Here is a 27755-nt window from a genome sequence, read left to right on the forward strand (position 1 = left end):
ACCAGTTCGATCCCCAGTCAAGGGACATATCCAGGTTTTGGGTTTGATCTCCGGTCAGGGTGCATACAGGAGGCAACTGATCGATATTTCTCTCTCCCTTTAAAATCAATAGAACATATTAAATATTTTTAAATTATAATTTATAAAAATAGATTTTTATTAATTTCAGAGAGGGAGAAGGAGAGATAGAAACATCAATGATGAGAATCATAGATTGGCTGGCTCCTGCACATCCCTTGCTGGAGACTCAGCCCACAACCTAGGCATGTGCCCCTGACTGGAATTGAACCCGGAACCCTGCAGTTCACAGGCTGATGCTCTATCCACTGAGCAAAACCAGCTAGGGCTGACTATAATTTAAAAAAATCTCATATGACCCTTAGACCTATGGTTTGGGCCAAAGAAAAGTAAGTTGGCTACATTACAGAAATAAATGTATTAAAGGTTTACACAGTGACGTTTGTCACCAGAGCTCAGGGAATGGGAAGTCAATGGTTATAGGTTTGTAAGTCACCAAGAGGTGGGGCCTAAACAGTGCTGATGGAATTTAGTGGCTGGATAGCTGATGTCTTTAGCTCGACTGAGTGCAGGTGACTCTTCAGTTAGGCTGTGGGGGGAGGAGCGACTCACGCACAGCGTGTTCCCTCTGCAGAGGGAACGAACCCCTTTCATTGATCAGATGCCAAGTTAGCCCTGGCGGGTTGACTGCCCTCAGCAGCAGCACCAGATAGGCCTGTGCCATTTGCAAGTCTGAATTCCGTGTACCTCAGGACACTGGACTATCCATTTACATGTGTAACAATCCAACTGTCACCTGAATACCCTTAACTTGAGACATAAAAGTATAATCTTCGTATCTCTGAACACATAGCTATTAAACAAAGGAAATACCACTGAACCCCAAGTTGTGATTTTACAAATGTAGAAATTAAGGCACTTGGCAAGAGCTCAGGAGGGAAGAGAGAAAAGGGGCTTAAAACTTGATAATCTCGAAAAATTAACTCAAATTCAGAATATCAATATGAAAACAGGAGTCATTGTGTATTTTCTTAAAACGTACAGTAAGACATTCTGGTTCAGTTGCTATGAACAGACTTAGTGAAAAATCCTCGCCTGCGGACATGTTTATTGATTTTAGAGGGAGAGGAAGGGAGAGGATATCGATCGATTGCCTCCTGTGTGCATCCTGACTGCGGATCGAACCTGCACCTGGGGATGTGCCCTGACCGGGAACGGGGCCGCGATGTTTTGGTGCCGAGGACGTTGCTCCGAACAGCGGGGGCTCTGAGCCGCCGGGCCAGGGCGCTGTGAGCAGACTTTTTACGTTTATTGGGAGCTGCATCCGTGCCTAGAAGTGGAATCAGTAAATCCTGAACGGTTTATTCGGCAGTTCTAAAGCAGTGGACAGAGTAGTCGGTAATTCACGGTATGCTAACGACTGGAATAAAAGCCGTCTGCCGCCCAAGTAAACAGGCGGCCCCGAGAAAGGAATGTGTTTCCTTTAAAGTAACAGAACGCTCCCCACATCCACAGGCAGGCGGTCTCAGTGCACCGGCGTGAGGGCCTCGTACAGTCTCTGTGCGGCCAGCTCCACCATTTCTCGGAGAGACTCGTCATCTTCGCTTCCTTCCTCACACTCGACGGTCTGCAGGGGAAAGCACAGACATTATTACACAGGAGATAAGTGACTGCTCTTATGATCCCACACCTAACAGAGTAATCTGTGATCCCACCCTAACAGAGTAATCTGTGATCACCCAGCCTTGCACACTCAGGTCCCGCACTGCAACCTGCGGGCGGGCATGAGACTCGTAATAATCTAGTTACTTTTCAACTGTAACATACTCTATGCTGTTTAAATATTTATCCTGCCATAAATACTCCTCGTGTAAAAACTGAGGAAAGAAAAACACCCTTAATTCTGTTAACTTTCAGTGTATAACCTTCTAGACTTTACCTATACATATAGATTTCTTTCAAATAAAAACGGGACTAACTTATCATACTTGCTAGTGTGTCACCTTTCCCCACCTAACAATGTAGGCGGGCCCTCTGCACGCTCAGGGCACCAGCATCCTTCCTGGCTGCCTGCACAGCACTCCTCGCGTGAGGGGCACCCTGCCCGACCCGCTCACTTGTCACTTATTCTCTCCTACTCCTGGGTACTTCCTCGGCCTCTAGTATTTTGTTCGGGTTGTAATCAGCGCTAAAACAGGCATCCTTGTATGTACCTTTGCTCACCTGTCTAGTTATTTTCTTTGGTTAAACCCAGTACGTGGTAGCGTGGATAAGGGCACGTACATTTTTAAGGATTCTGATGCGCATCACCACACTGCCTTGGAGCAGGACCGTACCACCTAATTGTCACCCCTCCTCACCCCACACAGCACCTGTGAACGCCGTTTCCTGCCTTCCACCATCGTGGTTCACGGCCATCCCTCAGTCTGCGCCAGTGAGCACGGTGCTATCTCACACCCACATCTGTGTTTCTCCCAGGTACAGGCACCCGGACACCGGCTTCCTCTGTCCCTGGCCATCCTACTCTTCTCTGTGGACTTTGCCATTTATGTTCTTAGTTTATTTTTCTATCCAGGAAAAACCAATGTAGTGTTTTCTCAAAAAGCCTAAATAATCAAAGACCTTGCAAAAGAAATTTTAAACTCGTTATCTGTTCAGTGTGACTGTTCTAATCTCCGGAACAACCCTGCATGGCTCCGGGGCGGGGCCGACTAGCGGGGACAAGGAGGAGAAGGGGTCATACATAATAATCGCAGCAATAAAGATTTAAACAAAACTAAACAACCCTGCGAGGCAATGAACTTCTTCGCTCAGGCCTGTGCAGTGATTACGCAAAGTCGGCCGGCGTGAGACCAGAGGCGCCCGCACCCTGGGAGCTCAGCGGCTGCAGAAGCCGCGTGGATCCTGCGGCAAACCAGGAGGGCGGCGCCTCTGACGCACCGGGAGCCAGCTGGTGCCGAACCAGGAACGCTGAGCTGGACCAGGGTGCCAGGCCAGCGGAGAGCCACGCAGGGACCTACACCTGGGGACGGTGCCAGATGGCACCTTGGAGACACTGACAGTGAGGAAGGAAAAAACAGGAATGCACAGCTTCGGCTATGGGGTGGGCAAAAGCAGGCTGTGGTTATGAACATGGACCTACAGACAGCTGTACACCTACTTAGGCCTCACCCTTGTAGAAGAATATAAACTCAGCCTGTAAAAAATAAAAAAATCGGAAGAAACTGGAAGGAAATGCTAAAACACAAAAACAACTTGTTAGGCGTGGGATCCCAGATTACTATTAGGGTGGGATCCCAGATTACTCTGTTAGGGTGGGATCCCAGATTACTCTGTTAGGGTGGGGATCCCAGATTACTCTGTTAGGGTGGGATCCCAGATTACTCTGTTAGGGTGGGGATCCCAGATTACTCTGTTAGGGTGGGGATCCCAGATTACTGTTAGGGGTGGGATCCCAGATTACTCTGTTAGGGTGGGGATCCCAGATTACTCTGTTAGGTGTGGGATCCCAGATTACTCTGTTAGGGTGGGGATCCCAGATTACTCTGTTAGGGTGGGGATCCCAGATTACTCTGTTAGGGTGGGGTCACAGATTACTCTGTTAGGTGTGGGGTCCCAGATTACTCTGTTAGGGTGGGATCCCAGATTACTCTGTTAGGGTGGGATCCCAGATTACTCTGTTAGGGTGGGATCCCAGATTACTCTGTTAGGGTGGGATCCCAGATTACTCTGTTAGGGTGGGATCCCAGATTACTCTGTTAGGTGTGGGATCCCAGATTACTCTGTTAGGGTGGGATCACAGATTACTCTGTTAGGGTGGGATCCCAGATTACTCTGTTAGGGTGGGATCCCAGATTACTCTGTTAGGGTGGGGTCACAGATTACTCTGTTAGGGTGGGATCCCAGATTACTCCGTTAGGGTGGGATCCCAGATTACTCTGTTAGGGTGGGATCCCAGATTACTCTGTTAGGGTGGGATCCCAGATTACTGTTAGGGTGGGATCCCAGATTACTCTGTTAGGGTGGGGTCACAGATTACTCTGTTAGGGTGGGATCCCAGATTACTCTGTTAGGGTGGGGTCACAGATTACTCTGTTAGGTGTGGGATCCCAGATTACTCTGTTAGGGTGGGATCCCAGATTACTCTGTTAGGGTGGGATCCCAGATTACTCTGTTAGGGTGGGATCCCAGATTACTCTGTTAGGGTGGGGTCACAGATTACTCTGTTAGGGTGGGATCACAGATTACTCTGTTAGGTGTGGGGTCACAGATGATTTTGCCTTCACTTTATTTCCTAAGTGTCTTGAGACGTAGGAGCAGCTCATACCCGGGTCTCCAAGTTCACGTTCGCAGTTTTCCCGTCCACGGTGACACTGAGCATGGAGCCATCTTTCACACTCACGCAGTCTTCTCCGAATATGTCCCTAAGGCAAACAGCACAGCATTAGTGAGCTGCATTTATAATATGTGAACAGTTTTATATGGCTGGGGGAAATGAAACGGAAGCCAGGCACAGTGCTGGAGTACTTATATCCATAACCCTGAGACACACTGATTAGTTAGTTACCTTCCATATTTCATTAATGTTCTAAACCAGGTGAAACAGCTGCCACTTATTAGGAATGCTTCATTCCAGCAGGCACTGTGCTAGGCACTTACACACATGATCTCAACGTGTGAGAATGCTGGCGAGAAGCCCCTTTACACACGGGCTTTGCAGGACGTGTTCAGGTGACTGGCCTACAGCCCCGGCCGGTGTGCAGTGGAGCCGGGATCCAGAGCCCGGCCTCTCGGCTACCATGGCTCCCAGTCCACTGGTGCTCGTTCTAGTCCACTCTGGGCGCCTCCTCGGAGCTGGACTCTCGCCCCGGCACCTCCTGTGCAGGCGCGTCAGACACTGGGGTGCCCCGGAGCCAGCCCGTCTCTGACGGCCACTTCTGTTCCCGTGGGTCACACAGATTTGCAAACAGCAGGCCGACCGGCAGGTGGGTCGGGTGAGGAGTCAGTGGGTCTGCAAAACCCAGAGACTGGCCGGCCCGTCAGCACCGCCCACAGGTGTTCAGCTGGCACGGGGGGGCGGGGGGGGACACTGGCTGCATGACCGCCCAGCGGTTAACGTTAGTAAGTCCCTTTGCCTAAGTGTAAACGAGCACTAAGGAGAAACGTTGCATTTTAGCTGCGGAAATACATTCAAAAGGAGAGGAAAAAGGTGTCATTTCAAGGAACAGCAGGTGGTTTGTGCGAGAGCAGCCAGTGCATCTCCCCCGCCCCCAGCCCCACGGACGTCAGCCACGGCCTGGCAGCTGACTGACACGTGGTGCTTAGGCACGTGCTTTCTCTCCGCGCTGACGAGGCTGTGAGCCTGGGCGTGGCGGCTCCTGTTTCTGACACTCAGGTGTGTGTGGGGAGGTGTGTGTGTGTGTGTGTGTGTGTGTGTGTGTGTGTAGGTGTGTGTGTGTGTGTGGGGGGGAGGTGTGTGTGTGTGGGGGGGAGGGGGAGGGATAGGCTGGGAAGAGGACCCGGTGGAAGGCGGGTAGAAAGGTCAGCACCTGCGACGGGAGCCTGGCTCTAAGGGAAGAGCTGCGCCACGTGTCTGTCCGCCCGACAGAGGGGGCGCCTGGCTGTTCCACGGCCGCAGCAGAACTGCTGTGCTCCAGCCCCCCCCATGTGCTCCCGCCCCCACCATGTGCTCCCGCCCCCCCATGTGCTCCAGCCCCCCCCATGTGCTCCCGCCCCCCCATGTGCTCCCGCCCCCCCATGTGCTCCAGCCCCCCCCATGTGCTCCCGCCCCCCCATGTGCTCCCGCCCCCCCATGTGCTCCCGCCCCGATGTGCTCCCGCCCCCCCCATGTGCTCCAGCCCCCCCCATGTGCTCCCGCCCCCCCATGTGCTCCCGCCCCCGATGTGCACCCGCCCCGATGTGCTCCCGCCCCCCCCATGTGCTCCCGCCCCCCCATGTGCTCCTGCCCCCATGTGCTCCCGCCCCCGATGTGCACCCGCCCCGATGTGCTCCCGCCCCCCCCATGTGCTCCCGCCCCCCCATGTGCTCCTGCCCCCATGTGCTCCCGCCCCCCCATGTGCTCCCGCCCCCAATGTGCTCCCGCCCCCCCATGTGCTCCTGCCCCCGATGTGCTCCCGCCCCCGATGTGCTCCCGCCCCCGATAGGCACGGGAGCCGACACCGAGTTCCACCGCAGGGCTTCTTAGCCCGGGTCCGAGCACGGCTTCGGGGGACCAGAGCCCGCCCTCCGCCCTGCCTGAGGCGAGCCACTCACTGGAGCATGACCTCCAACCTCTTGCTGTACACGTGCATCTCCAACTTCTCAGACGCCTTCTGGGCTGCACCTGGGAGAGAAGGGAGAGCCGTGTCCGCATCCTGCGTGCGCTAATCATCAACACTCACACCCATTCCTGAGAAGTCAGCACGTGCGCTAATCTCCATCGACACTCAGCCCCGTTTCTGAGAAGTCAGCACGTGCGCTAATCTCCATCGACACTCAGCCCCGTTTCTGAGAAGTCAGTGCGTGCGCTAATGTCCACCGACACTCAGCCCGTTTCTGAGAAGTCAGTGCGTGCGCTAATTTCCATGGACACTCACACCCGTTTCTGAGAAGTCAGTGTGTGCGCTAATTTCCATCGACACTCAGCCCCGTTTCTGAGAAGTCAGTGCGTGCGCTAATCTCCATGGACACTCAGCCCGTTTCTGAGAAGTCAGTGCGTGCGCTAATCTCCATGGACACTCAGACCCGTTTCTGAGAAGTCAGTGTGTGCGCTAATCTCCATGGACACTCAGCCCGTTTCTGAGAAGTCAGTGCGTGCGCTAATCTCCATGGACACTCAGACCCGTTTCTGAGAAGTCAGTGTGTGCGCTAATCTCCGCCGACACTCAGCCCGTTTCTGAGAAGTCAGTGTGTGCACTAATCTCCACCGACACTCAGCCCGTTTCTGAGAAGTCAGTGCGTGCGCTAATCTCCATGGACACTCAGACCCGTTTCTGAGAAGTCAGTGTGTGCACTAATCTCCACCGACACTCAGCCCGTTTCTGAGAAGTCAGTGCGTGCGCTAATCTCCATGGACACTCAGACCCGTTTCTGAGAAGTCAGTGTGTGCACTAATCTCCGCCGACACTCAGCCCGTTTCTGAGAAGTCAGTGTGTGCACTAATCTCCACCGACACTCAGCCCGTTTCTGAGAAGTCAGTGTGTGCACTAATCTCCATGGACACTCACACCCGTTTCTGAGAAGTCAGTGTGTGCGCTAATCTCCACCGACACTCAGACCCGTTTCTGAGAAGTCAGTGTGTGCGCTAATCTCCATGGACACTCAGCCCGTTTCTGAGAAGTCAGTGTGTGCGCTAATCTCCACCGACACTCAGCCCCGTTTCTGAGAAGTCAGTGTGTGCGCTAATCTCCATGGACACTCAGCCCGTTTCTGAGAAGTCAGTGTGTGCGCTAATCTCCATGGACACTCAGCCCCGTTTCTGAGAAGTCAGTGTGTGCGCTAATCTCCACCGACACTCAGCCCCGTTTCTGAGAAGTCAGTGTGTGCTAATCTCCATGGACACTCAGCCCCGTTTCTGAGAAGTCAGTGTGTGCGCTAATCTCCATGGACACTCAGCCCCGTTTCTGAGAAGTCAGTGTGTGCGCTAATCTCCACCGACACTCAGCCCCGTTTCTGAGAAGTCAGTGTGTGCACTAATCTCCACCGACACTCAGCCCGTTTCTGAGAAGTCAGTGTGTGCGCTAATCTCCATGGACACTCAGCCCGTTTCTGAGAAGTCAGTGTGTGCGCTAATCTCCACCGACACTCAGCCCGTTTCTGAGAAGTCAGTGACTGACCCTGGAATCCGCTGTGTGACGAACGCGTCTACGTGTCACCTCCCTGGGGAGGCAGCTTGATCCGTCATCCCTTCATTTCACCTTCTGTGAAGGAGCCACAGAAACGGCGCGAGTGAGGGAGATGGCAGCTCCGCGCTCGGCGCTCCTTGGTCTTAGCTACACTGCATGCAAGGTCAACCCTCTACTCTACAGAATGCACCTGTGCTCTGTAATAATAACAGTGTAATATGCAAATTGACTGAACAGCCGAATGACTATCTGGAAGACGTTCCGGACAAAGCCGGGGCGGCAAGGGCCTACTTTTGTATGAATTTTGTGCTTCGGGCCTCTCGTTGTTTAATAATTAACTAGAGGCCCGATGCACGAAATTCATGCAAGAGTAGGCCTTCCTTCCCCCAGCTGCTGGCACCAGCTTCCCTCCGGCCACCGGCAGGCACCCGGGACCCGGCTTCCCTCACAGCCCCGGCTTCGTCCGCAAGTTTGTCTGGTCTAATTAGCATATTACTCTTTTATTATTATAGATTATTATAGACTAGAGGCCGGTGCACGAATTTGTGCACGGGTGGGGTCCGGCCGGCCCGCCCTGATCAGGGCCGATTGGGCTGGGCCAGCCAGGGGGAGGGGGCGCCGGAGGTGGGCCGGTTGGCTCCACCCTTGGTTGAACTCCTGGTCGAACTCCCGGTCGAGGGGACAATTTGCATGTTAGCCTTTTATTATATAGGATATTTACCACTTGCCAGTTGGATTACTTAGCTTTCCCCAAACAAAGTAATCTGGCAGGTTAGGAAGACGAGCCACCTGACCTGGTTTCCAGGATGGCCTGGCTCACACCGAGACCCCTCAGCCATCACTGGCAGCACTGGGCACAGGACGAACACAGAGTTAGCACACGACCCAGTGACTCTCATGCCAGGTACTGACCAAGAGCAATAAAACCGGTGTCTTTGCACAAAACCCTGTACAAGAATGCTCATGCGGCAGCCTTCATAATCGCCAAGCGGCAGAAACAACCCCACGGTCCATCACCTACCCAGGGCAGCCAGCTGGTTTCACACCGTAACTCATGGGAAGAGCCGATTCCAACACGTCCACACGGACCTCTGCCGATGCCCAGAGGCCGGCCCTCGAAGACACCCCACCGCTATCAGTGGGCGACGGACCATCAGTAATAGCACGACTATGTTCACCACTACCGCGGTCAGAGGAAGATGCATTTGCATTCTGGACCACAGTCCTAAGAGCGATCCACGCCCAAGATGCCGACAGCCGACCGAACCACAGCACCTCCTTTGTTCTTCAGCGCAGTCACTAGGTGGCGCCCCGTCAGAACAGCAGCTGACCCTGACAGCAGCCGGCAGCCTCAGGACAGCATGCTCCGGGGCCCCTCCACCTTGGCAGGAGGAACCCCAGGGGCTCTGACACTGAACTGAAGACTACCAGCACCTCACTGGCCTGGGGAAATGCCATTTTTGCATGGAAATTTCATTTTTCAGGAAAGTATAGATATCGGACAAAATACTGCCATTATATCACAAAACAGACTCCATTTACAAAAGGCTCATCAGGCTACAAGGCAGAGAAAGCAGCCTTGGAGGACAGAACACAGTTCAATCCAGGAGTGCTGGGTTTGACAGGAACAAATCGAAGCCACAAGCACCGTGTTCTCGGAGGCCTGGGCATTAGCACTGGGGGGTGCGCCACCAAAACTCTGGGCTTACCCATCCCTTCCTGGTCCCTGCACCCAGCCCTGCCCCTCTTCTCCTAACCTTTGCTCCACTAGTTATTATGACCTTTGTAAAGGCCATATGACCTTGCACTTTGTCCTCTGTATTTTTATCTAAGATAACAAAAACGTAAATAACAGGAGCAAGCTGTCACTGCCTTTACAACCGCTCCGTCATGAATGTGCCTGCGTCGGGGCAGGGAGTGCTGTGCTGACCGTACGGCTCCCTCATGGCACAGCACACGGGCATCCGTTACCCACTAGCAATTCAACCAAAACAAATGACCAAATGGAGCCCTAATTACAATTTTTATGACTATTACTCAAAACAAATTCAATGCTTACCAGTAGCTTGAATACTTTAGATTTGTTTAGTATTTGTTTCATAATACAGATCTGGCTAGTCCCAAGGAGATGATCATGAAGATCAGCTCAGCTTCTTTTTCTCCCGAAATCAAAGAACGGCCGCCTGCTCACTGTTAATATTTAGGAAGAGAAGCGCCCCCCGGAGGACAAGGCCTGCTGCCCGTGCGGGAGGGCTGGCGGCCCTCGGGAGAGCCACGTGCCTCCTTCCCCAGCGGCAGGAGGGCTGCCGATGCCAACGACGCCCCAAGACGTGCGTTACAGCCGGCTGCGCCCAACACGGAGCCCGACCGTAAAGACATACCACGGGGACACGTTCACTGCTGTTTCCCTGCGTGGAAAACGCTCCTTGGCAAACGACAGGACTCCTCTATTCTACTAGTACTTGGGGATCAGAGACAGCAGCCCGTTTCCTACTAGGCATGCCGGCTAACAGCGCTAGCGTGACACTTCCGATGACCGTGTTTTTAGAGGGACGGTCACTAAGAGATTTTACGTTAGAGCTAGGTGCCACCAATTTCTACAGCACAAATAAAGGCCAGGCACAGAGAGCAGGTAAAATGCTAGTGACATGCACGGTCACACGTGTATTTAGAGCTGTCAAGGTTACAGGAATGAGAAAACCAGGAGAGTTCAAGCAACTTAGCACTCTTTCTGCTTTTTAGCTCGAAACACTATAGAGTGGAAGGACTGACTGATAAAGTGAAGTGCAACGGAAAGAAGATGGAGGATTCTGTACCTTTCCTGATTTTCGGGTTTGACTGCACCTCGAGGACCACGGTGGTCACGGTGTCTGCATACATGTCGTTGGCAGGGTTAGCGAGCCACTGCAGAGCGAAAGGCAGAGTTAGGAGGGCCAGCTGGGCCAAGCTTTCCATCACAGCACTGCAGGCGACCAGGGACAGACCTTTTAATCTATTTAAAATAATGTGTGGAAACAGAACAGCTGACCTTGTAGCTGGAAAACCTGCCAACAATTTACCTACAGCCCTGCGACAGGGGAAGAGACAAGGGCCGCCTATGTCGCCCGTCCCAGGGTTCATTTTAAAAAGAACCACCTTGGCCTTCGCTGCCAACCTGTCAAAGTCAACCAGCAGCTTCATCTGGTGTCTGGGTTCCCCATTCCCCAGCGGGAACCCCATTTACCTAAATTAGTGACTGCTTGCCTCTGTGGACGTGGGTCGTGTTAATGGTGCGTACCTGAGTGTTCAAAGTTCCACTCTCTTAGGGTGTGTGCGTGACGAGTTTTAACGTAACAGAATGAGACTTTTATCTTGAGAATGTTAAGACCTTTTGATAGACCCGAAGACAGCCTGGGACACTGTAAAATCAGCTCCAACTGAATCATACGAGAGATTTCTCTCTACTCATCACACACACCAAACACCAAGCCCTGGCTGGTTGCTAGTTCCTATGTGACACAGACAATGCCTCGCTGTGTTGTATTTAAAGCTGATCTTGTTCAGAAAGCTATGCTCTCCAATAGTTTTTTCCTGATTGGGAAGCTAATTTCTCTACAATTACATGTAAACTCTTTTCTTAAAATCGAATTTACGGGGAGGGAGGGCATTGGTTAATAAGATTACACAGGTTCCAGGTGTACAATTCTATAGTCCATGAGCTGTATACAGTGCTGTGTTCACCACCCCACGTCAAGTCTCCACATGGGAACGCTTAAAACCTTTTCCTCCGTGTTTGGGTAAACAATCTCATCTTACTTCTAACACCACCATTCCTGGTTCCTGTATTACAGTAATATTTTTGAACACTTTCAAAGCAGGTTTTTCTTGAATTTCTAATTCTTCTACATCACCTGGAAGAAAGAATGATAAGATGTACATAATTTCCTGATCATCTGCCAGAGGCACAATTATTCATTTGTTTATAGAGACAGCTGAACCAGAGCTGACACATAATGAAAAAATGAAGTGTATTTGTGTGGTCAGAGTTAAACAGCCAAGTGAGTTCCACATAATTGCTCACAGTAACTCAGAGATCTCAATATGTGCTATGCAAGCCCAAGCAACTAGAATGGATTCACCTTGGACACTGATATTTCACCAACAGCGAACTGTTACGCCTGTCGCACTTCTGTTTTTATGCAGATTAGCCACCAGCATTTACCACGAGGCTCGTCCGCCCCGACAGTCCCTCTCCCCTCTGCCTTCACAGGGTTACTCATCCCCCAGGGCAAGGCTATGGCTAAGATGAGACTTCTGGGTTCCTACTGTGAGGTTCTGAGGAGAAAAGGGTTCCCGCTGCTTTCCTTCACGGCAGCACTTGACCACAGGAGGGATGAGGAACATGCGAATGGACAGGGCAACTTGTAACTGGAAGTGTTCTTGCCTATGAGCGTCCCTTTCCTTTAACTTAGTCACTGCCCCTCGTTGCTGCTATGCAGTCCCTCGCGGACAATGTCTAACAGTAAACAGAATAGGTTTTCCTCTTTCACTGGCCTCTGCCCAGGGGCCGTGTGCTCTTTAAAACCTGCTGTGTGCAGGTACTAGTGGAGCAAGAAAAACTGTCCCGGAACAAAGAAGGATATAGGTAAGATTCGGGTAAGTAAACTAAAGTAGATTTTAAACCCAAGGAGCAAAGACTGCCGATATTTTTAAAATTTTAAGTGCACTGAAGATAAAAGGTATAATGGGATTTTATTTTATTTTATTTAATGGTTTTTTTTTTTTTTATTAAGGTATTATATGTGTACATATCTTACCACTGCCCCCCCTATAATGGGATTTAAAAAAATTGGTAAGTAATGACTACATTTTTAAGCTTCACCTAAATGTGGTATGACGAAGTACAAATAAATTTGTGCTAATCTGAGACAGTTATCAAAATGAAACCATATCCTTTCCTAGGTATATCATTACTTTAAACAACAAAAAAACAAGTGGCTGTCAATCAGTATACACACCTGTCAGTTTCTGTAGCTGGTAATAGAGCAAATTAAAGGGACCCGTGTAGGGAATGGCTTGGGTCTGCTTCACCGTGCTCATGGCCAGGTCGGTATAATCTGCAGAGGAAACGAGAATAAACGCACCGTAAGGACCAATACTGGTCCCGCAAGCACAACCTGCAAACACCCTAGGAGCACAGGACGGAGAAGCAAAGCAACCGAGAGCACGTCTCCTTCGTTTGTCCCCACCCTCGGTTCCCTAAGCCCCGTTAACCCCCCGACGCTTAAGCTCCAGCCCCAAGAGAGCACCCCATCCTCCTGAACACATCCGGTCCCTACGCGTCTCCAGGCGGCAGACCAGCCGGCCGCCATTTCTCGGGCTTGGCACCTCCTGGCACGCCTGCAGCTCCTGGCACACAGGCGCCTGACTGGCAGCCTTTCCCAACACCAGGGCCCACTGTGTCCCCACACGCTACCCGGGCACCTCGGCCCCACGGACCGACACTGGGACCCGCTCTGGACAAGCCTTCTCTCCTCGGGCAGCGCTCCCGGGGCGGGCTGTGCTTCGGCGTGACCCTCGCCCTCCTGCCCAGCACGAGGCCAGGCGCAGGGTAGGAGTGCCCTGGCTGCTGAAGGGAGGACCGCCGGCCTGCAAGTCCGTCCCACCTGCGCACGGGCTGCAGGCTGCAGTCCTTATCGCTGCATGCAGGGGTGGGGTCCTCAAACTCTTTAAACAGGGGGCCAGTTCCCTGTCCCTCAGACCGTGGGAGGGCCGGACTATAGTTTAAAAAAAAACTATGAACAAATTCCTATGCGCACTGCGGGCCCGGGACGCGTCGGCTGCTGAGCAGGACAGGCAGCGGCACCCGGCGGGCCGGGTAAATGTCCTCGGCGGGCCGCATGTGGCCCGCGGGCCGTAGTTTGAGGACGTCTGGTAGAGTTGACAAACGCCTATGAGCAGTTGTTCACGTGGACAAAACGCCACATTGACTGCAAAAGCCGCGCTGGCTCAGCATGTGCACAGCACAGGCCACCAGGCCCAGAGGCCACATAAAACCACAGGCCATAAAACCAGCGCCTGTGCAGGGCCACCTGCCTTCAGGAGAGAAGACTGTGCTCCACGGTGAAGGGAGGCCAGCCTGCCCTGTCAGCAGGAGCCCGTCTCAGAGGTAAACCGATGTCTCAATGAAGAAAAGAGCTGCTTCACAAAGAACTGAAATGTCAGCAGTTCAGGGGAGACTTTCATTTTCCCCCATAAGACGATCTGGATTATTAACTTTCACCTATTGCTATTTTATTATTTGGCTGTTACTTAAAATGTGGCCACTAGGGGAGAGAAGTTTTCATAGACTGTTTCTCTCAATGCTAAAATCAAATTATATTTGACATTTAACAGTGCACTTACTGGAGAGGTCGCAAGGAGAAAGTATGTGATAATTAAAGTTTCTCTTAACAAGTATTCCTGAGACCCGCTGGCCTTGTTCTGGCTTCTTGTCTGCTAAAAAGCCCATGACCTTGGCTAGTTTTTCCCCTCTGAAGTTCAAGGTCACTGCTTCTGTGTTCCGAGGGTTATGAACCTCTATGTGAACTTCGTCATTATCTTCGTATTCTCGAATCAGGGCTGCTTTCAATCGGGCCATTTCGTTCTGTTCTCCATGGACTAAAATCTGCATGAAAGACGTTTGAAAGAGCACAGGAAGAATCCTTAGTTCAGGTAACTACGGCCTTTCTGTGACTATGAATCAGGTAAACTTCCAGTGGAGAGATGTTACTATGCACAAACCCGCACTCCTATGTTACTGGGGAGGCAGCAGAAAGTAACAGAAAGAACAGTGGAGCCCTAACCGGTTTGGCTCAGTGGACAGAGCGTCGGCCTGCGGACTGAAAGGTCCCAGGTTCGATTCTGGTCAAGGGCATGTACCTTGGTTGCAGTCACATCCCCAGTGGGGGGTGTGCAGGAGGCAGCTGATCGATGTTTCTCACTCTCTATCCCTCTCCCTTCCTCTCTGTAAAAAATCAATAATATATATATATATATATATATATATATATATATATATATATATATTAAAAAAAAAGAACAGTGGATTTGGGGTTGGTAGGTCTGAACAGGCGCCCGTGTAGTGGGAAATTAAAGTGCACAGCTTGCCCTAGCCGCTCTGGCTCAGTGGATAGAGTGTCGGCCTATGAACTGAAGGGTCCCAGGTTCAATTCCGGTCAAGGGCACATGCCTGAGTGTGGGCTCCATCTCCAGTGGGGGGTGTGCAGGAGGCAGCTAATCAGTGATTCTCTCTCATCATTGATGATTCCATCTCTCCCTCTCCCTTCCTCTCTGAAATCAATAAAAATATATTAAAAAAAATAAAGTGCACAGCTTGCCTACCTCACAGGGGAGCTGGGAGGATGGGTGAAAGGTGAGCGGAAGGCGGGTCTAATTTGGGAACCAGCGGCTGCCTGTGGGAATGCTTTCCCCCTGAAATGCACTAAATGAGATCCAGACTAACCACGTGAGGCGGTTTCAAAGCGCGGATGAATTCGCTGGTTTGCTGGTAATCTGTGTGAGCGGAGAAAGAAATGTAATCGACAGACATTTTCAGCGGCAGCTTCTGTCCTGACATGGTCGTGATCTCTTCGGGTTCAGACATGATGTGCTGTGAAAAACAAGAAAAAGAAACAAAACGAACCACCCAGTTAGAGACGCACATTTTCCACTTTTCATGCAGCCATAAACTCTCGCTAAATTTAGGACCTTCGGCACAAAAACCGTTCTAAAGCCACGGACTTGGTAAATATCCAATACTTATCTTCTCCGTCAAGCAAACACTGAATCAGAAAGTTAAGCGGATTAATTAAAACTCGACGTGGCAGGAGTGGTATAAGCGGAAACAACTCTCTGATGAGAAAGGCACGCCTGCCCTCTCCGCTCTTCTCTTGCTCTAGAAAGAAGCTTCCAGTGAAGAGGGTGGACAGAAAGGGTAGGTGCATCACTATCCTGAAAATCTAGGTTTTTAAAATATATTTTTATTGATTTCAGAGAGGAAGGAAGAGGGAGAAATAGAAACATCAAAGATGAGGGAATCATTGATCGATCGGCTGCCTCCTGCACGCCCCCTACTGGGGATCGAGCCCGAAACCTGGGGATATGCCCTTGATCAGAATCGAACCTGAGACCCTTCAGTTCGCAGGCTGACCCTCTATCCACTGAGCCAAACTGGCTAGGGCAGAAAATCTATTTTAAAAACACAGCTAACATGGTCTGAATGACTCACAGAATAAGGTAAAGTAATAAAAATGAGCAAAACGGAATCAATGTACTTAGAAAATAAAATGGAAGTTAACCATAAGAGGAGATACGAGAACAAGATGCTCAGAAACTGCCTCTGAAGTCCTGCATGTGACCGCCTGCCTCCGAGAGCTCACAGCAGTGATTTCATAGCAACAGGAAGGCGGCCATGAGCCCGAACACACTGACAGCCTGTCAGGAGAACACCTGTCAATGAGCCTCGTCTCCCTCAGCTACGGGACCCATGTTTGTCCCAGATGGTTCCTTCCACTATTTTCACCGCACCCGACGGTGCTCCTTGGACTTCAATGCGCCTCCAACCGCCTGGGATCAGGGCGTGCCGCTCAGCGCCTGCGTTAGTTCTCAACCTTCCGACCAGCCCCGCTATCGAGTTCCAGCTCTTTTACAATCAGCGAGCCCTGCCCTGAAGAACCGCCTCAGGGAGCCCGGGGGCACCGCCCCGTGCAGTGTGCGCAGCAGTGACCGACCTTGGCCAGCGTGCCTTCCACACAGTAGCCTGCGATGATGACGCCGTTCCTCTTGTCCGTGCACCAGCTCTCGAAGAGCTCCCGGGACAGGCCGCTCTGCATCATGCCCGGGGAGGCCATCACGACGCTGGGCCCGATGTCGTCAAAATGGTCCATGCTCTGCGAGAGGAGGGGGGAGAGCGTGTAGATAGCAGGCTTCGACCCAGCTTTCCTTGTTTTTAATGAACAGCAAAAAGGCAAAAAGGTGAGCACACTAATAAACAGTTAGCCCAATTTCCAAGTTCCTAAGAGTTCGGACTAGGAATGAAAGAACAAAGTGAGAAAAGCGCTGAGTTCACATTGACCTTCAAAACCTGTTCTGGCAGCTAACGGGCCAATCACGACCATTTTCCGCGCCCGGCAAGGAGGCAGAACGTGAAAGAAGAGCCAAATGGACTTCTCTTCACCCAGAATAGAACCCTGAAGGACTCCCCACGGACTCACAGCTCCCGCTCAGACCTCGTGAATATTTTGAGCTGGCCTAGAAATCTAACCAAAAAAATTAACAGTTTCTAGGGAAAACTTGGCTCTAATTACTAAAAAACTAACCTAAAATACAAGGATTTATGAACAGAGCTTATCTATAATTGGAAGACCACTTATAATGTGAATGCTGTGGGGTGCTATTTTATGATTAGAGCATTAGTTTGGATAAAACAATATGTACATTTTAATGAAAGAAAACCAGATTTTATTGAATGATCTAGAAAAGTAAACATGAAAATGTTCACATATGGAATTTATAATGCTAATCATCAAAGAGTGATCAGGTTTGAGTAAGAATAGGAAAACTTAATACCTAACACAAGGTATTTTTCCCATCAGGACTTTTTATTTCTGCGACAAAGAGATCCGAGTTACTCAGCAACAGTAAATAGTGGCAAGGCATGGGGACTGGAGCAGTGGCAGAGAAGAAAGCCCGCTGCCCGGTTCCTGATGCCACTCAGGACAGTGCGGCTGCGGCGGAAAGGTGGGTGAGGACGCGGCCAGACGCAGGCCAGGCCTCTCTGCCCCCCCAGATCCCCCCAGCTCTCACCTTCAGGTTACTGATGTGCTTGAAGACGAAGGGGTTGTTGATGTTGATCTGCTTGCGGATCTTGTCGTTCATGGCGTTCACGTACGTCTGGTACACGGCCATGCACTTCTTGGCCAAAGACGACGCGTAGTATATCGGGATGTCGTGGAGTTCCGGGTGATTCTGCCAGTACTCGTCTGGGGAGAGTTTATGAGGTAAGTATCACTTTGTTATGGGGGTAGACAGTCCACGTGATAAGTGATACGAACAATTAACTTAAAGAATTCAGACGAGAAATAAATGGAAGCACACAGCATGTTTTCAAGAGGTCAGGAAGCATCAGCCTGTCCCCCTCACTCAGACGCAATGGCTTTCAGTTCTCTGCAGGACGCTGCGGACATCCAGGCACGCATCCCCGATACTTGGGAAGACTGCGCTCCCCAAAGGAGCCACAGAATGCTTGGCTTTGAGGGGATCGTCAAACCCACACACCCAACACTGACCCACGGCTCCTCTTACCACAGCCACACACGCTCACGGAAGCATTTGGAAAAGCAAGGGAAGTAGACAACTCACTCTCCAGTTACCCTTCCTAGTCATTTGTGTAATCTGTACCTCACTAGGGTCAGAGTACATACTGTTTTGAACCCTATTATTATTATTATTATTTTTAGAAAACCACCTCTTAAAAATTTTTTTTTGATTGATTGGAAGGGAGAGGGAGAGAGAAACAGAAACATCAGTGAGAATCACTGATTGGCTGCCCCCTGCACACCCCACACTGGGGATTGAGCTTGCATCCTGGGCCTGTGCCCTGACCGGGAATCGAACCGTGACCTCCTGGTTCATAGGTCGATGCTCAACCGCTGAGCCAGACTGATCTCTATTTTTCGGTCCCCTTAACAAAGTATGTGAATACATGTAACATGACTTTTTTTCTATAATGTGGTATTTACTGACACATTCCTTTAAAAATACTGAAATGATTATACCCTTACTGACAGCTTTTCTGTGCATCTCATTTACTTCCCAGAAGTGGAACTGGTGGGTCAAAGGGCAGCATATTCTTGCCGAGGCTGACGGCAACCCGAAAGACACACCACTTATGCTCGCAGGAGCAGGCCAGTCACTGTCCTCTACTGTAACCCCAACCCTAACCGTAACCGTAACAGTAACCCTAACCCTCTACCGTAACCCTAACCCTGACCCTGACCCTGACCCAACCCTAACCCAACCCCAACCCTAACCGTAACTGTAACAGTAACCCTAACCCTCTACCGTAACCCTAACCCTGACCCTGACCCAACCCTAACCCAACCTAACCTAACCCCAACCCTAACCCAAACCTAACCCCAACCCCACCCCTCTACCGTAACTCTAACCCTAACCCTAACCCTAACCCCAATCCCAACCCTAACCCTAACCGTAACCCTAACCCTAACCGTAACCCTAACCCTAACCCCAACCCCAACCCTACCCTAACCCTGGCCCCAATCCCTACTTCTAAATGCAGAAACGGAAGCCCAGCAAAGGAGAATAACCTATTCGAGGCCAGTCACTCCAGGTTCTAAGAATGTCCCAAGCGAAAAGGAAAAGATGCACCTAAAATCAGGAGCAGCTCCTGAGCCCTCCCGAGAGCAAAGACAGGGATGAGGCCCCGGCCGCCTCTGTTCACAATGTCGTGGACCGTGTTGCAGAACCGCGCTTCTCGCTCTTCCCGCTTCTCGTGGATGTGGGTCCCGTATGTCGATTCCTAAGTGACACATCAGACGGGTGAGACCAAGACCGACGATTCCAAAGGGTACAAGAGCTAAGCACCCAACGGGATTCATTTCTCCACTAACATGCTACTTTCTTGGACGTGTCTGTTCTACTACTATTTGGAAGAATAGATAAGAAGGTTAGAACTAAGACCTGGCGAGGTGGTAAAAATTCTTTATAAAATGGAATCAGGAAATAGTCTAAAAATACAGGATAATTCACCCAGACAAAAGCATTTAGGCGGTATCCTAGTACCCCCGACTTCAGACTGGAGCTGATATATTTAACAGCAAGAAAGCGGAGCTGCTCTACAGAGAGGTCAGAAAACTAAATATTATACCAAAAAGATACGTCTATATCTAACACATACTATAAAAATTAGATTGCAATCTTTTTCCCCACTAGAAAAAATTCTGCTTACAGTATCCCGACTACAATCCCGTGCACTAATACTTACAATGATAAGAATATCAGGCTTAATATTTGGAATCTCAGCTGCCATTAAGTGTCTATCTTCTTGTCGTGAGAAGTCACCTGTATACAAAAGCTGTGAAAAGATAAAGCTAGAAGGTTAGGATTTTGGGAGGTTTCATTTTACTACTAAATACATTTACCTCATAAAACCTGAACGTGAAAGTAAACAGGAGAACAGCCCACACGGATGAAACTGTGGTGCCATTCTACCTGAGTTGGTCATAGACCAGTGGTCGGCAAACTCATTAGTCAACAGAGCCAAATATCAACAGTACAACGATTGAAATTTCTTTTGAGAGCCGAAAACCGACTTCTGCGCATGGGCCACGAAGTTTCAATCGCACTGTACGTGTGCGCCCGCACGTGGTGTTTTGTGGAAGAGCCACACTCAAGGGGCCAAAGAGCCGCATGTGGCTCGCGAGTCGCAGTTTGCCGACCACTGTCATAGACCATCCAGCATTGCCATCAGTGAATCTAACTCATGGGAATGATTACTCCCGGAGTCCTCCCCCAGGGAGGACCTGGATCTTAGCAGACTGGAAGTGCTCCGAACATCAGAGAAAAGGGCAGAAGGAGGAAAGCAGCCCCCTGAGGAGTGTGGGGAAACCATAAAAAACGGGAGGTAAAAATCACTGGAGGGTGCGCATCGAGTTTCAAAGGAGAATTCAGATCTGCATTTGTGCTGTTTTCTGTGCCTTTGAGCAAACAGCAAGAAAAAATGATTTAGAGACACATAGGACAACTCAATGTGTAAGAATTTCAAATACTGTATGAGCAGCTGCTGAAAATTCAGGACAGTATTACACTCATCGCTTCTCAACTCTGGCTGCACATAAAGATCACCTAGAAAACTAAAAAAAAAGGGGGGGGGAGGCAGAGGTGAGACTACACCATTTTGATTCAATGGGTATTTTTCAAAAGCTCCCTAAGTGATTCTCATATGCAGCCAGAGTTAAGAACCACTGATAGCCCGGCCGGTGTGGCTCAGTGGTTGAGCATCAACCCATGAACCAGGTCAGGGTTCAATTTCCAGTCAGGGCACATGCCCAGGGTGTGTGCTCGATCCCCAGTAGGGGGCGTGCAGGAGGCAGCCAATCAATGATTCTCATTGATGTTCCTATCTTTCTCTCCTCCTGCTTTCCTCTCTGAAATCAATTTAAAAAATACTTTGTTTTTTAAAGGAAGAACTGCTGCTCTCACTCCAGTCTCCACACCAACTAGCCACCCACGTTTCACAAGTCCGAGAGCCGTGAGTCTCTCCACGAAGGACGGCTGCACAGAGCCGTCTGAGCAGCGCTTCACGCCCCAGGGCCTGAGTGGGGGCCCTAGAACCGCAGGAGGACACAAAGGGCAGGTGGCGTTGCACGTTAAGTACACACAGAGCTCCTCCCGGGACGCTGGGGAGTTGACGCTCTGGAAGGGGGAGGGAACGTCACGCTCCGATGCTCATTTCACTCCTTCCTCCCGCTTCCCACAGAAAGTACCGTCCTGGGGTATGAACTATGCCACTTAAGCGGACAAAGCACGACTCCATGTTATCTCAGGCTCAGGGTTTGGACACTGAGTCCTCGGGCATGTTCTCCGGCACCACCTGGTGGCAGCAGCTCTGCACGGATGTCCCGTGGGGAGGAAGCGGATGGATGGGCAGGGAGTACCTTCACGCCTGCGATCTCGATCATGAACATGGCAGCTCCGAGAACGTGGCCCGCGTGGTAACACCAGAACTTGATCCCTGCGACCTCCTTCACTTCATGGAAGTTGATGGTTTCGATTTTGTCCATGCTCTCTTCCAGGTCGGTCTCAGTGTACAGCATGTCGTCCGCTGATATGTTACTGCGTTTTTATAGGTCCGACAAAAAGAGTTCAGGGCAAGACTTTTAAAGTCTGGGACCTCAAAGAAACTATGGATGACGTATCCATGAAATTATTTCTTCAAATTATACTGCATGGATTATGTTATCTAGACTGTCTTTGCCACCTTGTGTATCTTTTTGCTCTGCAGTTATATAAAAATTTTAGTGTGTAGAACTAGGAATACTGTATTAGCATCATTTTAAGCACAGCACACAGTAAACCAAGCAAAGCACCCTTTAGGACAGTACTTCTCAACCTCTGTTCTATCCCAACGCACCGAGAGAACTCCCTCACACACACTGACCCAGGACAGAGATCCTGACAGTGACGTGAAAAGATTTCTCTAAGAAGTTTAGCGTAACTTTTCTTATGAAGATTGTGCTACTGAACTTCCAAAAGAGCAAGAGAGAGTAGTGGATAAGGACACAGGCTCCGGAGCCAGTCTGCTTGGGTCTCAATCCAGCTTTGTCTCTTCTGTGACCATCGTAGGTAAACTACCTAACCTCTCTGTGCCTATCACCATACATTTTTCATCACCTGTACGTGGGATTCATAGCAGAACCTTCGCCATGAGGTTCATATGAAGGTTAAATGAGTTAACCATGTTAAGAACTGAGGACTGTGCCTGCATGTGGTAAGTAGCATTAAAGTGTTAATGAGTATATTTACTACTAACGATAACTCTTCCATGCTTTTGTACTTACATGTGACGAATAACAAAGGGCATCTTACAACGCTTAGAACACACACATTAAACAGTAAACTTTTGAAGGCTAATAATTTGTGCTGTAGGGATCACAAAAATGCCACAAACTTTCTGATAAAAGAAGTTTTCCTCTTGCAACTGGAGAAAACCTCCCCAGGGAAAATTTTCATTTAAGGTAGTCAATTTGCTTTGACCAAATAATCTAAAATAATATTTCAGTATATATCACTGTATAACATATTCGGTGTTAATTAACACTTATAGAATATTGTTGTTAAACCTTATAATTCACCTAAATTGCCAAGATTTAAAAGAATGTTAGAACTACATAAGGACTTTAAGGCCAGAAGGTGCTGGGTACACAAAGGGTATGACAGGTTGTTACTGAATGACTAAATTAACGACATTCTGGTGAACAAACACAGTGTCTCGTTTCAAAAACCAAAATGGCCCGTATCTTGAGCTATGTGTGTTATATAGAGTCTAACAGAGCAATCACCTGACTTTGACGTAATCTGAGAGAAGCCATCTGTAGATAGCTTTAGTAGCATGAGTCATGAATGTTCTTCCTTTGAAACTTGTCTTCTGTAGAAACCAGGGCAGAGCTCCACAGTGATCCAAATGGAAGCTTAAGAATGAAAGAGATTCCGTCAGTTCTTAAAATATCACCCATCACATATACAGGGAGGGAAGAAATAAGTGTAAGAAAAGGATAGTAAATGTATTTTCAAACATCAAATTACTGTATCAGTGACAATTAGAGACAGAAGAAGATTACACCCAGACCTCCCCCGGCCGCCGTAACAAGCCCTGCAGGGGCAGAACGCTGACACGTCGCTGTTTGTGAATGTCGTTCCTATTGGACGCGACAAGACCGTGCCCTCAGGAGGCCCGGGGAAGGGCTTTCCTGGTCTCAAGCTGTACAGCGATCCAAGGCACATGCTCTCTGCCTCACTGCTCCAGAGGGAGGAAAACAACTTCCCAGTAAACTGCTCTAAGCTGTGAAGACAATGCAGAGTGCTGTCTTAGGCTTAGATGTCTGCAATATGCTTCCGGGAGAAAACACTCTTTTAAACTTCAGAATCTTAGCATCTGGTAAAGAATGACTTTTATAGTAAAAGTCTATGGAAAACAGTGCCATCAATAAAGAAAAAACTTACTGACTAATGAGTAGGAGGTCAATCTCAGCTGGGTCAATTAAATCGATATAAGGAAGAGCGTCCATTCCTTCTAGGCCAGGGTGGATCCCACAGTCCAACTGAAAGAGAGAGACAAAAAGATCATTTTATTAAATACATTTTATTAAAATTCATCCATTGAATAGACAATGTTATAACTGATCCATCATACACATAATCAAAATGGACTCTACATACTAGCATTTGGTAACGTAATTCTTATTAAATACTAGAGGCCGGGTGCACAGATTTGTGCACCGCTGGGGTCCCTCAGCCTGGCCTAGCAGTGAATAAACTATTTTTCAAGAGCTTTGATGTCAGAAGATGGTGGGCACTTTAAAAATTTATAGATTTACTACCAGACCTTATTGATCTCCAGGTCAATTATTAGAAATGGAAAACTTTCCCAATCAGTTAAATATAAGTATTTTAAGGTATTTGGGAACAACTTATTAAGAGTTGGTCATTAATGAGTTATACACTCACTTTGGGGCTATTTCTACCAAATCTATCAATTTCTACAAAATTAACACAATAAATGACTAAAAAGACGACTACGTGTGACGGTTCCCTGGTCTTTTAAGACTGGGAGCAGAGGAGTGGAAGTGAAGGAACATGAGCCATGGACTGGCCTTTCTAATGAGGACCACGGCAACCATCTCTTCGCACCCCTCTACCTTCCAGATAAGGAGAGGGGCTCAGAGAAGCAGGCTGCCTTGCCCAAGGCGAGCGGCCTTAATGCTAACGTGGGCATCGAAGCTGCCAAACCAGGCTCTAGCGCAGGGGTGGGCAAACTTTTTGACTCGAGGGCCACCATGGGTTCTTAAACTGGACCGGAGGGCCGGAACAAAAGCATGGATGGAGTGTTTGTGTGAACTAATATAAATTCAAAGTAAAGGAGCGGAGGGGAGAGCAAGAGAACCCTCCGCTCTTTCGGCTCCGCGGGCCGGATAGAACAGCCGAATCCGGCCCGCTGGCCGTAGTTTGCCCACGGCTACGAGTCTAGCATCACAGCGCACGGGTGTGGCTGGAGCTCTGTGCGTGTCCCCGGGGGTCTTCCACCCGGGGTGGGGTGGTTAGGACGGCTAGACCCTCGAGAGTGGAAGAGGGACTTTGTGAGCAATGGTTCAGGAGATCTGGTGGACACTTTTACGTCACAGAATATATCTTCTCAGTTTACGGAATGTTTTGTCAAATTACTAAGTAGAAATGTGTGTTTTTGCATTACCATTTTATAGCACAGACCACATATACCAACTCAGAAATTTTTCTGGGAGCTGAACAGCTAACTGCTGTACTAGAAAAGCCCTAACATCCAATGTGGACAGAGCCATGCTCTTCACCAGCCCCAGGGTAATCATTACCATTATTTTTCTTCCTTTGAACTCCAGGATAATACACGATCGTCCTACTTCTTGCCCAGCTCCCCTGTGAACATTCAAGGGAGAAATGAAAATAGTCAAAATCAAGCCCAACGGATTCCAACTTTTGTGCAGCTTACACTGTGCCCCGCCTGACATCTCACTGAGGCAGGTGAGAGTCCCACAGGGTCAGGGAAGGACAGCGGCGGTGCGGTGCGGTGCGGTGCGGTGCGGGGAAAGAGGAGCGGCGGCCTTTGGGAGCGCAGGGATGTGCCGCTGTTAAAATTGGGAGAGAAGGCGGGACAGACTCGAGAAGCCCAAAGGCTAACATTCACCCCTGAAAGTGAGGGTTATGAGGAGGCTTTGAGAATGCAGCTAGCAGTAACACAGATCACGTAATAATACTTTTAGAATCAGCACTTAAGTGTAAGCCTGTAAGCGCTGCAAAATTCTCTCACTTCAGATGGCGATATGCACTTACCAGAGAGGTTCAACGGAAAGGACTTCTCACACCTGTGAACCTCAGGGCCTTTCCTTTACCTTGTATGTCAGTATAGTTGATGCTGTTATAAAACGAAACCCCGAAACTTACTCCAGCTCCCCGCCCCCCCTGTACTCCTTGGCCATTTTTAAAAAAATATATATTTTACTGATTTTTTACAGAGGAAGGGAGAGGGATAGAGAGTTAGAAACATCGATGAGAGAGAAACATCGATCAGCTGCCTCCTGCACACCCCCTACTGGGGATGTGCCTGCAACCAAGGTACATGCCCTTGACCGGAATCGAACCTGGGACCCTTGAGTCCGCAGGCCGACGCTCTATCCCCTGAGCCAAACCGGTTAGGGCACTCCTTGGCCATTTTGCAGCCATCCAACTAGGAATCTGCGTCATCCTAACACTCCCATTAGCTCCCTTCCTTCCCCACCACATCCCATCGTTATCCAGTCCTACAGGTTCCACTTCCTTCTCTCTCAAACCTATTTCTTTCCCACGCACTGCTGCTTATCCCATTTCACTCATCCCAAGCTCTTAGTGCTTACCTGCTTGGATTACTTTCACCACTAGATTCCCGCCACCTACCCCATCCTTTTATCTATCTGCTACACAGCTGCTGCCAGGAGCAGTCTTCCATCTCCCCCACACCTCATTTCCACTGGATCCCCACGCTGCTTACAAGCCTTTGTTGGCTCCCTATAACTGACGATGAAAGCCAACTCCCCAGTCAGCATACAAGATCCCTCCTAAGAGGGGCCCTGCTAGCCTCTCCCGTCTCATCGGCTAATCTTCTGTCCACGGCCAGGAGGAAAGTGGCCCCAAACGGTGACCAGCCTCATTTTCACACGTGCCACCTCCTGTGGCTGGAACATCCTTGCCCCCGCCCTTCACCTGTCTGTAATTCCTACTCATTCTTTAAGGCTCAGCCTGTGCACCTCTTCCAGGATGCGTGAGAAAGCACTCTCTCCCCTTTTCCATGCTCCAGGGCACTCACTCAGCTGCCATGCCTGCCGGTAGTTATCATAATAGTAACCATGCACTGAGAGACAGTTACTGGCACAGCAACAGCTGCTACATTATTCCCACTGAGGAAACAATCGGGTTCGGATTTCAGGGCTGACTGCAAAGTCATGGTCTCCCCGTGTTCCAAACGAGCTCTCCGGTAGTTTTTCATTTGGCGCTGCAATTCCCTCCAAGAGGGTGAATTCGGGTACCCTGGCCCGCTCGCTGATCTGTGTCCCCAGTGCCCAGTGTGGTGCTTGACAGCTGGCAGTGAGCACATGAGGAGCGGACAGGTGTGCCCCAAGCAGTGCGAAACGTGCATTAGTTCCCCAGTAGGTGCTCAACAAGTCCATATTGGACACGTGTTAGGTAGATACTTTCAACCTTTTGAAAAATGCGTACATCCATGTTGTGCTAACACCCAACAGTAAACATGTTTGCGGATTCAAACTGCTTGGGCGCAGAGTAAGCTCCCCGCATCCCCATCTCCCTTTCTAAGCGGCCCTCCAGGTCTTCCCAGCGCTTCTCCCTGGAAAGACCATCCCGCTCACGGACGCCCAGGGCTGGGTTCCGTCCCCAGCACCTCTGCTTTCCCTCCTCTCCCGCTTTCTACCCTCCTCATTCTCCTAGGGTCTGAGCTCCACACGGAACTCATACCAAATCCCCAACTTATTCCCCCCCCCTTTCGCATTTTGGCAAATGTCAAGTCCTGGAGGTCCTAAGAAGCAGACTGCGTTCCTTCTCGCACCGCTGCAGCCTCATCCGGTCCTCATCTCGGCCTGCCCACAGCAGCAGCACCAGCTCCCTCAGGGGCTGCCACTCTCCAGCGTGTATGAGAGCGCCCAGAGCCCCTGGAGGCTCCCCACCCCCAATTCCAACACTCTTCCCTAACGTTGGAGAAAAGCACAATCCCATTCAATCCAGCAGGCCCCTTCCGACCTCCAGTTCTCCAAACCCCTTCAGCAGCCGCGGACCCGGGGCGACGGAGGCGGCCAGCCATCCCGTTACCCCTCCCCGCCTCTCGCTGGACGCTTACAGGGGCCGGATCAGCAGCTGGTCGCTCTCCTCCGCAGGGATCGCAGACATCTCGGAAGTCCGAAGGAGAAGCTGAGGTGAGCAATAGGTCGCGGGAGCCTTTCTATACTGGAAGCATAGCCACGGGGAACCAAGGTAAGAAGAACCCCAACCACGAAGAGCACAACTTCCGGCGCTCCGGCGCTCGCGGTGCTAGGCTCCGCCCCTCGACTTCCGGTCGAG

General features: G+C 50.1%; 1 protein-coding gene across 1 annotated transcript; it reads right to left on the bottom strand.

Annotated features, from left to right (window-relative positions):
• Nucleotides 1–1016: 1016 nt before the first annotated feature.
• On the bottom strand, nt 1017–27747 carry CPSF3 (cleavage and polyadenylation specific factor 3). The gene is made up of 17 exons (XM_080685964.1): nt 27535–27747; nt 25004–25067; nt 23622–23719; nt 22961–23089; nt 21557–21734; nt 19885–19974; nt 19269–19419; nt 17688–17863; nt 16613–16771; nt 15346–15492; nt 14247–14508; nt 12860–12958; nt 11658–11752; nt 10679–10766; nt 6292–6361; nt 4346–4442; nt 1017–1645 (listed from the first exon to the last, which is right to left on the bottom strand). Exons 1-17 carry the CDS (start codon nt 27582–27584, stop codon nt 1544–1546), a joined length of 2055 nt encoding a protein of 684 aa, XP_080542090.1. The 5' UTR covers nt 27585–27747; the 3' UTR covers nt 1017–1543.
• Nucleotides 27748–27755: the final 8 nt, after the last annotated feature.

Source organism: Plecotus auritus (genome assembly GCF_963455305.1).
Source record: "Plecotus auritus genome assembly, chromosome: 8".
Classification (NCBI taxonomy): domain Eukaryota; kingdom Metazoa; phylum Chordata; class Mammalia; order Chiroptera; family Vespertilionidae; genus Plecotus; species Plecotus auritus.

Excerpts from the sequence above, each read along its gene's own strand:
- CPSF3 (XM_080685964.1), bottom strand. The coding sequence starts at position 27,584 with ATGTCTGCGATCCCTGCGGAGGAGAGCGACCAGCTGCTGATCCGGCCC. Across the intron at positions 10,767-11,657 it reads CAGGAATGGTGGTGTTAGAA|TGGCTCGCTAACCCTGCCAA; the intron begins GTAAGATGAGAT and ends TTCGCTCTGCAG. Across the intron at positions 4,443-6,291 it reads AGGTTGGAGGTCATGCTCCA|GGACATATTCGGAGAAGACT; the intron begins GTGAGTGGCTCG and ends TGTTTGCCTTAG.